We start from the raw sequence: 14542 nt of genomic DNA on the forward strand, positions 1-14542 counted from the left end.
CTGTTATCAACACAATGCGCAACTGAGTGTCCAGCAGCCAGGCAAAGCTGATCTCTAACAAAGGAGTACAGAGCCTCTGTGACCAAATAAATGTCACAGTGCTACTGTGCGAATACCTTTGAATGAAATATCGAAGGAACTAAACCCAGAGAAGTTTGTTAGAATGGTCATCTTCACAATGGTTAGTGGTACAGATATTATCTGGTAAATCTACACATACACCCCCAGATTCAGGAACAGTTCATTCCCAGCTGTTATCAGGCAACTGAACCATCCTACCACAACCTGAGAGCAGTCCTGAACTACCATCTACCTCATTGGAGACCCTCAGTCTATCTTGGATCAGACTTTGCTGGCTTTACCTTGCACTAAATGTATTCCCTTAACATGTATCTGTACACTGTAGACGGCTCGATTGTAATCATATATTGTCTTTCCACTGAACAAAAGCTTTCACTGTACCTCAGTACATGTTGTCATAAACGTAGTTATCAATCCAATCCGATCAATGAGTTTGGATTATACAACCCATGCAGCTCTGAGTTTACAGCCATGACTGCAAGTAGGTGCAGATTTCTCTGAGAGTATCCGTATTGCATGGAAACTTCATACATTTCTATGGTCTGAGGTTTTTATAAGACCTGCCCCTGAATACTGTGTCTGGGTATAATCTCTTGTTGAAGGTCCCTCTAACTCTTTCTGTAAGCTTTTAGATAACACAGGGAATGGAGGGGATGGTGATCATGTGCAGGCAGGAGATTAGTTTAACTGGGCATCATGTTTGGCATGGACATTGTGGGCCGAATGGCCTGTTCCTGTGCTGCACAGTTCTGTGCTGCACAGTTCTCTGCTCTTTCTTTTGGGTCTTGGTGTCTGAACTGGTTATCTGTGGTCTGCTTCAATTGCCCCCTGGATTTTATCCATTTTCCAAAGTTCACATTCAATGATTCTAGGATATGCGTGTAGAGAGCGCTGGCAGGCTAGCAACACTATTTATTTTATTATTTTAAAAACAACAGCTACTTAATGGCACTGTGACTTCCAAACATAAGCTATTTATGAAGTGAAATAATTAATGTGAGACAGAATAAAATTAGAAACAGGCAGATTCTATCAAAACTTGACTGCTGATAGTTTAGCCTTTTTGCTTGAAGATTTGGAAGCACATTATTTCCAGATGTCAGTGACGTGAATAGGTTAACTGGAGTGATCCCAATTGCTTCTCTCTTTACTGAGGCTTCCAATCTGCAATCCAATTATATTTTCTAAGGCTGCATTTCAGTTACTGTAACAGACTTTCCTTTGGTTCTGGTTATCAAGTAACACGGATTTTATTTGAATGAAAGGACTGTCAAGTTAAGTGTCAGGCCAAATGATTCTTGTGCTCAATTTCTTGCCCTTCATTTTACAGTGAAGCCTGAGAAACCCACAACACCACTGCAGAAGAGTCATTGTGATCTGAAGCATTGCACCATTTTCTCATCATTCTTTTACCACGCACAGGCAAAGAAGAATTTGGAAGACTACCAATATAGAGTGATTGTGATTTCCTTTGTGAATATCACCCACCAAAGAACTGCAGATGCTGGAATCTTCAGCAGAACACCGAATGCTGGAGGAACTCAGATGCTGCCTGACCCAGAATCTTCAGCAGAACACCAAGTGCTGGAGGAACTCAGATGCTGCCTGACCCGCTGAGTTCCCCCAGCACTTTGTTTAGTTTAGAGATACAGTGCGGAAAGCAGGCCCCATTAACACTATCCTACACACATTGGGGACAATTTACATTTATACCAAGCCAATTAACCTGCAAACCTGTACGTCTTTGGAATGTGGAAGGAAACAGATGATCTCGGAGAAAGCCCACACAGGTCGGGGAGAACGTACAAACTCCGTGCAGACAGCACCCGTGGTCAGATTCGAACCTGGGTCTCCGGCGCTGTGAGGCAGTAACTCTACCGTGCCCTTTGTGTTTCCGGAAGGGAATGTTTAACTGTTCGATTGCTAAATAAATGCAGAACAGGATTGATGTCGACACTTTCCTTTCTAGTTTTTAGTGGAGCATCCCCGTCTGCTCTGTGCTGATTTCAGTTCTTTGGCGGAGGAGAAAGAGGACCAAGAAAGTCATCACAGTAAATTGACGACCCAAAAAACTCACACAGATCAAGAACCAAATGGCCACAATTTACAGCTCTGGGAAAGCATCAAATGGGCCTTTCTCACGGTAAGGGCTTCCTTTCCTGTGGCAGATGAAAAGACTGCTGTGGTAGATCTTATCTCCTGCAAGTAAGGTAAGCAATACACCCGCCTTGTCCTCTGCATCTCTGGCAGTCGCTACATTTTACTGAAATCACCATCAACATCTCGGCAAAAAAACGTTGGTTTAAAAAGTGCTCAACATTTAATTTCCACACTTCAGCTTCTGATAATTAAAAAATAAACTACTGTACTCAAGTCAAGTATACATTTCTCAAATACTTCAGAATTAATTAAAAATGGGCAACATTTTTTCTATATAAATACACTCATTCACAAACAAAGAGGCACATAAACATTTGAACAATGTTCAAGGCAATGTACTTAGTTATTTACACTTGTCAGGGTACTGCCAGTGCAGTATTCTTACACTGGCTGTTGGCCATGTCATTGAGTTTATCAGTAAGTTCCGTCTGCACATATCTCTGTCTATAGTGTATAGATAAGTTCATGGCAGCATCTCCAGTCTGTGACCATTCATCAAACAGTTACGGTACTTCCAACTTCTTCATATTGAATAATGAAGTAGGGGAAACTCTGGTCATCATTAAAGATGACAAAAATCTGAGGTTCTAGCCAGTTATCCACACACGAGTCGTACAAATCACTGGAAGGGTCAGCAGCAGATTGTGGCGGCGGTCTCCGCATGGTCGGCTTGCCCAAGGTGTACTTCCCAATCAGCACTTTGGCCAGGAACATGTAATGAACGCCTTCTTGTGACTTCTTGGAAAAGTTGTGAGAATAGCTCGCCTTTCTCGCAAAGTAACTGCCTTGTCCAAACATGGTGGCATGTTTCCCACACACCCTGGGATCAAAATTGTGTTTGCAGATGGCATCGACTGCGTCCTGTGAGGTCCCATGGAATAGATGCCTCTCGTTCAGGATCTTATCCATTTCAGACATCTTCCGTGACATGTAGTCCTTTTTCCTGGTGGACAATATAAATACGAAAAGGCTTATTAGACCATGCAGCAAATTTTATTTAAGCAATTAAGTATTTATTTCCGTATTCATATTATAGACTCTAGGTGGAAGAAGGAACTACAGATGCTGGTTTACACCGAAGATAGACACAAAATGCTGGAGTAACTCAGCAGGACAGGCAGCATCTCTGGAGAAAATGAACAGGGTCAAAAACTTTCATCAGACTCTAGGTATTGCCAGCAAGGTTAGCACTTAATCCCAGCGGCTCTTGAGAAAGCAATAGTGAGCCACTTTCTTGAAATCTATCTGGTGAAGGCACTCCTACAAACGTTATTGGGGAGGGATTTCCAGAATCCACACCCCATGAGAATAAATCATCATCATCATCGTTGAAAACATCAACGGGCACGGTGCCTTACAATGCCGTGTACGACAGTGATCGCAACTTCTACTGAAGTGTGGATGGCCGTTGGCTCGCTAGGAGCTCATCCACCCTTTGACAGGTCTTGTTTTTGGTCCTGCTGGGGGTCCACAGCAGGACCCCCGAAGTGACCTAAAATTCCTGAGAACAGCAATATATTGCCAAGTCAGGATCCAAGGATGGAAATATCAAATACTAGTGGGCATAGCTTTAGGGCGAGAGGGACAAAGATTAAAGGAGATATGCGCGGCAAGTTTTTTTATCTACAGCGAGCGTGGCAAGTGCCTGGACCGCGGGTGGTGGGTGGTGGAGGCAGATACGAGAGTGGCGTTTAGGAGACTTTAACGTGCACATGGATATGCAGGGAATGGAGGGGTATGGGTTATGTGCACGCAGATATGTGCAGGTTGCTCATTGTAGGCTGACGGGGCTTTTCTTGAGCTGAACTGTTCTATAGGAGAGGAGAGGATTCTACACGGGAGTGTTTTTGTATCCCTGCTGCCCTTATCCCTCCCGGAGACTGAAGTTACAGATTTGACAAGTGCTGCCAGAGTATCAAAGGTGAGGAACTGAGGTGTATTTGGGCACTGCCACATCCTGCAGCCACCATGCACCAGTGGTGGTGGGAATGAATGTTTAGGGTAGAAGGGAGTGGACTGTTTTGTCCCTGCAGTTCTCCAGCTACTTGAATGATACTGGCACTGCGTTGATCCAGGCATGTAGACAGCATTTCCTCACACATTTGACTCGTCCCTTGTGGAAAAGCATTGGGGTATTAGCAGTAGAGTCAATTGCCTCAGGAAGCTCAGCCTCTGACTTGCTCTTATAGCCACAGTATGTTTGTGGCTAGTCCAAATAGGGATCGTGGCCTCCCAGTCTACTGGTGTTGGGGAACTCAGCAGTGGTAGTGCCACTGAATGTCAAGAGCAGTTGGTTGATCTCGATGGAGAAACACACCATCCTCCCACACATACAACAATCCATCTAATCATCCCATCAGTTTCGCACAAATATTTTGAATCAAATCACCATTACCTCTTCAGTTCCAGGGAATACAATCATCATGTGTACTTTAAGCGCTAGAGTCCACATTTTATTCTAATACATCTATCTAATATTAGCCCCAAAGTTGTTTTAGCCTTCCTGCATTGCTGCACCTGGAACTATTGGTGTTTCTACATATAACTGGACCATTGTACAATTGCAGCATAATTTCTAATCCTTATATTCATGTCCTCTAGTCATAAAAGCCAAAATGCCATTAACCTTTTTAAAAATATTCTCTGCACCGCTCTTTAATATTTTTATGTAATTGGCACTGGATTCTTGTCTTTTAATGACTTTGGATTACCATGATTTCTTGCCCTTAACCGTTTAAAAAGTACTTTCATCAAGGCAACACACATAATTGATAATGAAGATAGACACAAAATGCTGGAGTAACTCAGCCGGACAGGCAGCATCTATGGAGAGAAGGAATGTGCGAGCTTCAGGTCGAGACCCTTCGTCAGTCTCTGTGGTGAGCTGGTGTGGCCTATTGTGAAATTCACAAGTCAGCAATCCGTGCCTTGAACAAATATGAGGGAACTGTAATCAGCTGGCCAGCATTTCTCCAGAAATGCAGCCTGTCCCGCTGAGTTACTCCAACTTTTTGTCTATCTTCGGTTTAAACCAGCATCTGCAGTTCCTTCCTACACAAGATCTCCTACTGCTTCCAAACAGAAGGCCATGCCATATAGTTGACTCAGGCTGGTCGCAAGGAGGCTGCACTAACCATCTGCTGCCATGTACCACCATGTTATCAGAGCCTTTTACACTGCTTCCACATGTCCCCAATTGTCATGGACAGTAAAAGGGACAATACAATTACATTTAACCAGGATTAATTCAATGGAAACATGCAGTGACATACAAAGTAACAAAAAAATTATTTAAATGCAGGTTGGTGTAGGATTTGCCAACCATGGATGGCATAAAACTGAGGGGCCAGATGTGAAGTGGTAAATCCAAGGGTAGAGTGATGTCGTGCATCTAACCTTCTGTGCTGCAGTGAACAGGTGAGGAAGTCTGTCACACACATCCACGTAGCCAGCGGTTCTCAATAGAGCTGCTGGCTCACTGAAAATGTGTTCCAGCCCATTGTGTGTATAATTGTAACCTGACACCTGGCTTGATTCATCAGGGTAGATTTAGTTTAGTTTACAGATACAGCTCGGAAACAGGCCCTTCGGCCCACCGAGTCTGTGCTAACCAGTGATCCCTGCACATTAATACTACCCTGCACACACTTGGGACAAATGTACTTTTTCTTTAAAAATACCAAGCCAATTAACCTACAAAACCAGTCCGTCTTTGGAGTGTGGAAGGAAACCGAAGATCTTGGAGAAAACCCACACAGGTCCTGGGGAGAAAGTACAAACTCCGTACAGACAAGCACCCGTAGTCGGGATCGAATCCAGGTCTCTGGTACTGCAAGGCAGCAACTCTACCGATGCGCCACCCCAACTAATTTTCAGGGCTTAAATTGACGTTGAAGATAATTCACTCACAATTAATTTCCACTTATTATAACGGATGTCTAATACACAATGGTAGCTTTACTCTTGGTTGATATTCTACCCAAATGTACCAAACCCCTGCCATTTAACTATATGCTGATTTGAGATCTGCATTGCCTCAGTGACAAAATGTTCTCCACTTCTTCAGCATTACTCTTTCTTTTATATTCTATACAGTAGATCTAACTTTAGGATGTGGCATTGTTAACTGGAAGCCTGCAGAACTGCCTTTTAAAAGAATGGATGTGGTAAATCAATTGACTAATGCATGATAAAGCATGCAAAGATAAATCAAAATTACCATTGCATGGTTAGGAAGACAGATTCACCCACGTATTGAAGATAGACAAAAAAATGCTGGAGTAACTCAGCAAGACAGGCAGCATCTCTGACAAAAAGGAATAGGCAGAGGCAGAGGAACCAGACAGAGGCAGAGCAGAGTCCAAGGAAGGGTTCCCACCCCAAAAGGTCAACTATCCATGTTGTCCAGAAATGGCGCCTGACCGACTGAGTTACTCCAGTTTGAGTCCATCTTCAGTATAAACCACCATCTGCAGTTCCTTCCTTCACCTAACGTTTCTGGCCATTTAATTGTATTGATAAGTTCATGTTCTGAAGTGATCGGAGCAGAATTCGAGTCTACTCTGCTATTCAATCATGGCTGATATATCCTTCCGTCTTAACCCCATTCTCCTGCCTTCTCTCCATAACCCCTGACACCCGAACTAATCAAGAATCTATCTATCTCTGCTTTTAAAAATTCCATGGACTTGGCCTCCGCAACCTTCTGTGGCAATGAATTCCACAGATTCTGACTAAAGTTCCCCCCCCCCAAGACAAAATTTATCTTTAGACCAAGCAATCCTATTCACAGCTTAGTTTAAGTCTTTCATCTTCCTTGGCTTAAAAATGTTTGTATCATCACAGTTCTCTATCCCCCTGCTTCCATTATGCATCTTGGATATCACAACATCTAATACCAAAATAACTGGGCAGTATGCATGTATAACTATGATCTCTACACATTGATATTTACAATTCAGATGCAATTTGTAAGTATCTGCAGTACAAGGTAACGCTCCAAAATTTCAAAAATACTACGGTCAACTCTTACCTTTTATATTTCTCCCAAAGGTACGGGTTTTGAACTCGTAGAATATTCAATATCCTGAATTTGGTTTCTGGTATTGTTTTATGGAAAAGATTATACACAGTCCTGTAGCTTTTGTCTTCTATGGAGACCGGCACTTGAATGAAATCTTCTAATAGTTCCATTGAAATCCATGTTTCAGGATAGACTTTTGAAAGGGGAGTAACAGCAGGAATATCGATAGCTGGAGAAATTGATCCCTCTGGTAACTTCGCAAAAGTGCCCGGCGTGCCACCCAAAGTTCTAAGACAAAAAAAAAGCACAAAAGAAACTGTAAATCTGACAACATTTTTGAATATGCCATACCATCACATAAGAGTGCTGTGTTGTTGTAGTTCATAAGACACAGGAGCAGAATTAAGCCATTTCCCCCCCCCATTGAGTATACAATGCCCATTCAATCATGGCTGATCTATATTTTCCTCTCAACCCCATTCTCCTGCCTTCTCCTCCTGTTTAGTGACAGAAAATGGAGACCTCCATCCATTGATTCATTTTACTGATTGTATGCCTCCTTGTCACCTTCCCCTCAGCTAACAATGAACTATTCTACATGTCCTTATTGTCGTCTGCTTTGATCTTCGTTTTCACACCTTACCCTTCCATATCTCTACTCACTCTCCCCTGATTTTCAATCTGAAGAAGGGTCTCGACCCGAAACGTCACCCATTCCTTCTCTCCAGAGATGCTGCCTGTCCTGCTGAGTTACTCCAGCATTTTGTGTCTATCTTCGGTGTAAACCAGCATCTGCAGTTCCTTCCTACATATGTCCTTCATCCACAGGTTTTGATGGCTTTTATGATCCTTGAAACAATTCGAGTGGAACCATTGTGGGAACGGTTTGGAGTACTGCATGCAGTTCTGGTCACCCCATTCCAAGAAGGATGTGGAGCCTTTGGAGAGGGTGCAGAGGAGGTTTACCAGATATAAAGAAGGATTCAGACTCTAAACATCATCTATACATGGCCTCATGAGATGCTGCCTGACCTGCTGAGTTACTCCGGCACTTTGTATCTTTTTGTTGTTGTAAATCAGCATCTGCAGTTCCTTTTAACCAAAATGCTGCCTGGATTAGAAGGTATTAGCTATAAAGACGAGGTTGGACAAACTTGACTTGTTTTCTTTGGAATATTGGAGGCTGAGAGGAGACCTGATAGAAGTATATAAAATGAACAGAGGTATAGATAAGGTAGACAGTCAGAACCTTTTTTCCCCCCAGGGTGGAAGTGTCAAAGACTAGAGGACATAGCTTTAAGATGAGAGAGGCAACGTTTAGAGGAGATGTGCAGGATTTTTTTTTAAACGCAGAGAGTGGTGGGTGTTTGAAACGTGTTTACAGGGGTGGTGGTGGAGACAGATGCGACAGTGGCATTTGAGATGCTTTTGGGTCAGCAGATGGATATGTGGGGGATGGAGGGATATTGATCACACCTGGACAGAGGAGAATAGTTTAACTTGGCATCATGTAAAGAATGGACATTGTGGGCCAAAGGGCCTGGTCCTGCGCAGTACTGTTCTACGTTCTATGAAATAATGAAGCTTGGGCCAGATGGTCAATCATTTCTTTGCTGTTTCTGGAACATTGATAATGCAGAATGAATGGTGTGTGTCTGATAACAGTCACCACTTAAAAAAAAGATTCCTGTGAGACACAGATATACTGTGGGATGTTACAGTGAGGAGCACCTGAATACTCCAGATAGACTCAGTCATACAACACGGAAACAGGCCCTTCGGCCCACCTTGTCCATGCTGACCCAGATGTCCCATCTACGCTAGTCCCACGTCCATCTGATGTTGGAAATTTTGAGAGAAAAAGGTGAAAACATCAATCAATGGAGGGAATTCCTGAAATATTAAATATCTTTCTTTGCAAATGCTCCCTGATCTGCTAAATATTTCCAGCCTTCTGTTCTTACAATGAAGCACTACATAAATATTAGTTTACTTATTTTTGTGCCGTGAATCAGCATTTAGTCCTGGCCAAAGATTAGAAACATAGAAAATATGTGCAGGAGGAGGCCATTCGGCCCTTCAAGCCAGCACTGCCATTCATTGTGATCATGGCTGATCGTCCCCAATCAATAACCCGTGCCTGCCTTCTCCCCATATCCTTTGATTCCACTAGCCCCTAGAGCTCTATCTAACTCAATCCAGTGACTTGGCCTCCACTGCCCTCTGTGGCAGGGAATTCCACAAATTCACAAATCTGGGTGGAAATGTTTTTTCTCACCTCAGTCTTAAATGGCCTCTCCTTCATTCTAAGACTGTGGCCCCTGGTTCTGGACTCGCCCAACATTGGGAACATTTTTCCTGCATCTAGCTTGTCCAGTCCTTTTATAAGTTTCTATAAGAACCCCCCCTCATCCTTCTAAATTCCAGTGAATACAAGCATAGTCTTTTCAATCTTTCCTCATATGACAGTCCCGCCATCCCAGGGATCATTCTTGTGAACCTACGCTGCACTGCCTCAATCACAAGGATGTCCTTCCTCAAATTAGGAGATCAAAACTGTACGCAATACTCCAGATGTAGTCTTACCAGAGCTCTATACAACTGCAGAAGAACCTCTCTACTCCTATACTGAAATGCTCTTGTTATGAAGGCCAACATTCCATTAGCTTTCTTCATGCCTGCTGTACCTAACTGACTGCCCTTAATAGTGACAGACTTTTCTCCCAGTTGACGTGGTTGCTTCAAACCAGGAAAAAAATAATGAAAGTATAATCATCGGATTCATATATCATGCATTCTCAACATTTAATGGGTTATAAACCACATGAAGTGGCTATGTCGATGCAAGTAATGTTTGAACTATACTACTTTGGTGCCAACCTTGCATTAAAAGTAACTCTATTCTATCTTTGTCCCGCCCCCTCCCCTGACATCAGTCGGAAGAAGGGTCTCGACCCGAAACGTCACCCATTCCTTGTTTCCAGAGATGCAGCTTGACCCGCTGCGTTACTCCGGCATTTTGTGTTTACCTTTGATTTAAACCAGAATCTGCAGTTCTTTGTTACACATTAAAAGCACCGTAACTCGTTGGACTCATTAAATGTGAGCCACCTCACTATCACTTAATAGCATCAGCGTGGCACAGCTGGTAAAGCTGCTGACTCACAGCGTCAGAAACCCGGGTTCAATCCTGGCGTGCACGTGTGTCTGTGTGTGATTCTGTGTCTGTGTGTGATTCTGTGTGTGCGTGTGTGTCTGTCTGTGTGGAGTTTGCAAGTTCTCCCCATGATTTCTCCCACGGATTTCCTTCCACATCCCCAAGGAGACCAAGTTTGTAGGTTAATTGGCCTTGGTAAATTGTCTCTAGTGTGCAATTTGGCCCACCGAGTTCGTGCCGACCAGCGATCCCCACACACTAACGCTATCCTACACACACTTGGGACAATTTACATTTATACCAAGCCAATTAACTTTACATGTCTTTGGAGTGTGGGAGGAAACCCATGAATCTCTGGAGAACGTACAACCTCTGTACAGACAGCACCGGCAGTCAGGATCGAACCCGGGTCTCTGGCGCTGTAAGGCAGCAACACCACCACTGCGCCACCGTGCTGCCCATGTTAAAATTCCTTCCCTACTGCAAACTATTCATTACAGCTGCAAACCAAAGTGCACAAGTTTTTGGAGTAGAATTAGCCCATTCAGCCCATCGAGTCCACTCTGCCATTCAATCATAACTGATCTCTGCCTCCTAATCCCATTTTACTGCCTACTCCCCATAACCCTTGGCACCCATTCTAATCAAGAATTTGTCTATCTCTGCCTTAAAAATATCCACTGACTTGGCCTCCACAGCCCTCTGTGGCAATGAGTTCCACAGATTAACTAGTCAAGAGTGTTTTATTGTCATATGTCCCAGGTAGACCAATGAAATACTGAGGCTATGACCTCTGGTCCTAGACTCTCCCACCAGTAGAAACATCCTTTCTACATCCACTCTATCTATGCCTTTCATTATTCTGTAAGTGTCAATGAGGTCCTCCCTCAACTTTCTAAACTCCAGCGAGTACAGGCCCAGTGCTGTCAAATGCTCATCAATGCTAACCCACTCATTCCTGGAATCATTCTTGTAAACCTCCTCTGGACCCTCTCCAGAGCCAGCACATCCTTCCACAGATATGGGGCCCAAATTTGCTCACACTTAAACAAATCAAGAAAGGATAATTCCTCCACCATGTGGATGATGGGCCCACCCAAGGCGAGTATCAGTGAGCAGAAAGAACTCTTTACTGGTCAGCGTGTACACTAGAACAGGCTGTGCTGAAATTGGCTGATTGAAAACAAATCTTTTATCTTAGATCAGAAAGAAAGAACTGGCTTGACAGCCGTTCTTTTCACAATCTCAGCAAGTCCCAAAGTGCTTTACAGCTGAAGATATACTTCTGATGGAGTCACCATTGTAATCTAGCAAATTTCCACACAGCATGACCCCATAAATAGCAATGCGACAAATTATATGCTATTTAGTGGCAGGGTACTCAGCGGGTCAGCCAACAACTCTGGAGAACATGGATTGGTGACGTTTCGGGATATTCCCTCACCTGTATTGACCTATTACTCGCCAGGGTTTGTCCTACCCCTCCTGTCTTCCAGCTTTCTTCCCCCGCCACAATCAATCCAAAGTCACCTATCATGCTCCCCAGAGATGCTGCCTGACCCACTGAGTTACTCCAGCACTTTGTTTTTTTTTTGGTAAACTTTTTGCTACTTAGTGGTGTTGGCTAGAAGATACATTTTGGACAGACAGCCAGGAGATGTCTCTTCACCATGGGTGTCTTATGTACGAGACAAAAGAGACAGCAGATGCTGGAATCTTGAGTAGATAACATGCTGCTGGAGGACCTCGGCAGGTCAGGCAGCATCTGTGGTGGGAATTAGACGGACGATGTTTTGGGTCGGGACCCTTCTTTGAGGAGAACTTTTTTTTAAAAGTGGAAACACTCTTGAGGAGATTTCACAGCCGAGAGTAAAGATATCAATGTGTACTGAGAAGGCAGTCAGAACCTCAGTTCAACCATCTTGCCTGATACAGAATGTGTAGGTAGGAACAGCAGATGCCGGTTTAAACCGAAGACAGACACAAAATGCTGGAGTAATTGAGCGGGTCAGGCAGCATCTCCGATGAAAAAGAATAGGTGGCGTTTCGGGTTGAGACCCTTCTTCAGACTCTGACCCAAAATGTTGCAGGAACTCAGCAGGTCAGGCAGCATCTCTGGGGAAAAGGAATAGGTGGCATTTTGGGTCGAGACCCTTCTTTAGACTGAGAGTAGGAGGCAGACACAGAACCCACTTGAAAATGCAGGTCCCTTGTAGTACTGCTCAAACGAGATGTGTGCTCAGATATCCAAAGAATGCTACCACAACCTCTGGCTCAGAGGTACGAAAGTTACTCTCTGACTCCTCACTGACCCAGATCGAGCAGCACACAACCAACAGCCTATCTGAACTCTCCTGCGCCCATCCCCGACAAACACATAGTTAAAACCTGATTCATCGTGCTAGACAACACAGTTTCGGTAGATCAGATTACCAACTAACTACTGTTAGACAATTAGTGGAATTCTGTTAGTGGCCATTTTCAGCATGGTATTTCGACCAGTATAACTTGTATGTTTACATCTTTTGTGTGGTGACAGGTCTGCATGCCAATCAAACCACTGAGGTCATTCATATTTTAGCAATATTCAAATCTTTGAAGGGCAACCAAAAGGTGAGGCGTCTCACATACAAACATAAAACACATCAGAATGGTGTGTTTTTTTGTTGACTAACACCTGTCACGAAGGACTGACGGCTGAGGCGTACAAGGGGAGAAAGCAAAGGACAAAATCCACTGTGTGGCTGTCGAGTCCGCAGGTTGTTCCTTATATAAGAGAGGAGGAAATAAATCGTCATCTGATGGCACCTCTAAGGCAGGAAATATGCAATGCAAGAAACAGGAGCTAGATAGAATAGGCCGTTCAAACTTGGTCTGAGGATCAAGGGTGGTCCATCTCACAGTGGCACTGCTGGTAGAGCCACTGCCCAACAGCAACAGAGACCCAGGTTCGATCCTGACCTCGGGTGCTGTCTGTGTTGAATTTGCACATTCTCCCTGTGGATTTCTTCCAGGTGCTCTGGTTTCCTCCCACATCCCAGAGATGTGCTGGTTTGTAAGTTAATTGGCCCCAATAATTGGTCCCAAGTGTGCAGGGAGTGGATGAGAAAGTGTGATAACATGGAACTCGTGTGAATGGGTGATCGATGGTCAGCATGAACTTGGCGGGCCGAAGAATCTGTTTCCCTGCTGGATCTCAAAACTAAACTAAACGATAAAGATATAAACAACCATTAATGGTCCAATTTCTGTGTAAATACTAAGAGTACATTTTACACTTAATAATGGACATGCAGAGAAAGAATAGGCGATGGGTGCAATGAAACTTTGCTATTTGGCTGCCGATTCATTGTGACGGTGATGGCAAAACCTGTTGCTATAGCTCCAAAATTTTAGGCTGTAAAATATTCCCCAACATTTTTTTAATTCCGCGTTGTACGAGGTAGATTTAATTGCAGATATTTCCACGGAAGCTTTGCACATATGTGATTCGTGATTCACGTTCAACTTACTGTAAGCAGGGAATCAGTAGAACAAGGGAGCGAAATAAGGGTCTTCGAGTGATTCTTCGGCGAGTGCCAATGACGGCGTTCTGTTGAAACCCCTCCATTAAATTCAGGATGTACCTATTTTGCTGCATTACAAAACAAATCTCACTCATCCCTCGAGATGAGGCTTCCTCGATGCAACGGACAACTGCCTGGAAACAACAGAACAATATGCTTTTAACATTCACAAAACATTGCTGTTAACATCTAGATACAAATCACCTGCCTGCTGCACAGCATCTTACTTATTTTCACAATTATGTTGTTTTATTGCCACAAACTTATATTGAGAAGTCCTGATCGTCGACTCCTGTTTCACAATTTAATTAAGTCATAGTCTTACAGCGTGGAAACAGGTCCTTCAGTCCAACTTGCCCACTAGATACACTAGTCCCACCTGCCTGCATTTGGCCAATATCCCATCAAACCTATCCTATTCATGTACCTGTCTAAATGGGTGGTCACGGTGGTGCAGCGGTAGAGTTGCTGCCTTACAGCGAATGCAGCGCCGGAGACCCGGGTTCGATCCTGACTACGGGTGCTGTCAGTGCGGAGTTTGTGCGCCCTCCCCGT

At 43.8% G+C, this 14542-nt stretch overlaps 1 protein-coding gene across 2 annotated transcripts in view; it reads right to left on the reverse strand.

The window, feature by feature from the left end:
- Positions 1-2378: 2378 nt before the first annotated feature.
- Positions 2379-14542, reverse strand: part of LOC116979617 (TCDD inducible poly(ADP-ribose) polymerase) — a 31797-nt gene continuing 19633 nt past the window's right edge. For both annotated transcript variants that reach the window (XM_033031228.1, XM_033031229.1), the window contains exons 4-6: positions 13934-14121; positions 7274-7552; positions 2379-3184 (exon numbers count right to left, since the gene is read on the reverse strand). In XM_033031228.1, the coding sequence (XP_032887119.1) occupies positions 2737-3184; positions 7274-7552; positions 13934-14121 (915 nt within the window). In that variant the 3' untranslated portion in view covers positions 2379-2736. The remainder of the gene's footprint in view (positions 3185-7273; positions 7553-13933; positions 14122-14542) is intronic.

Source organism: Amblyraja radiata, chromosome 13, assembly GCF_010909765.2.
Source record: "Amblyraja radiata isolate CabotCenter1 chromosome 13, sAmbRad1.1.pri, whole genome shotgun sequence".
Lineage (NCBI taxonomy): Eukaryota > Metazoa > Chordata > Chondrichthyes > Rajiformes > Rajidae > Amblyraja > Amblyraja radiata.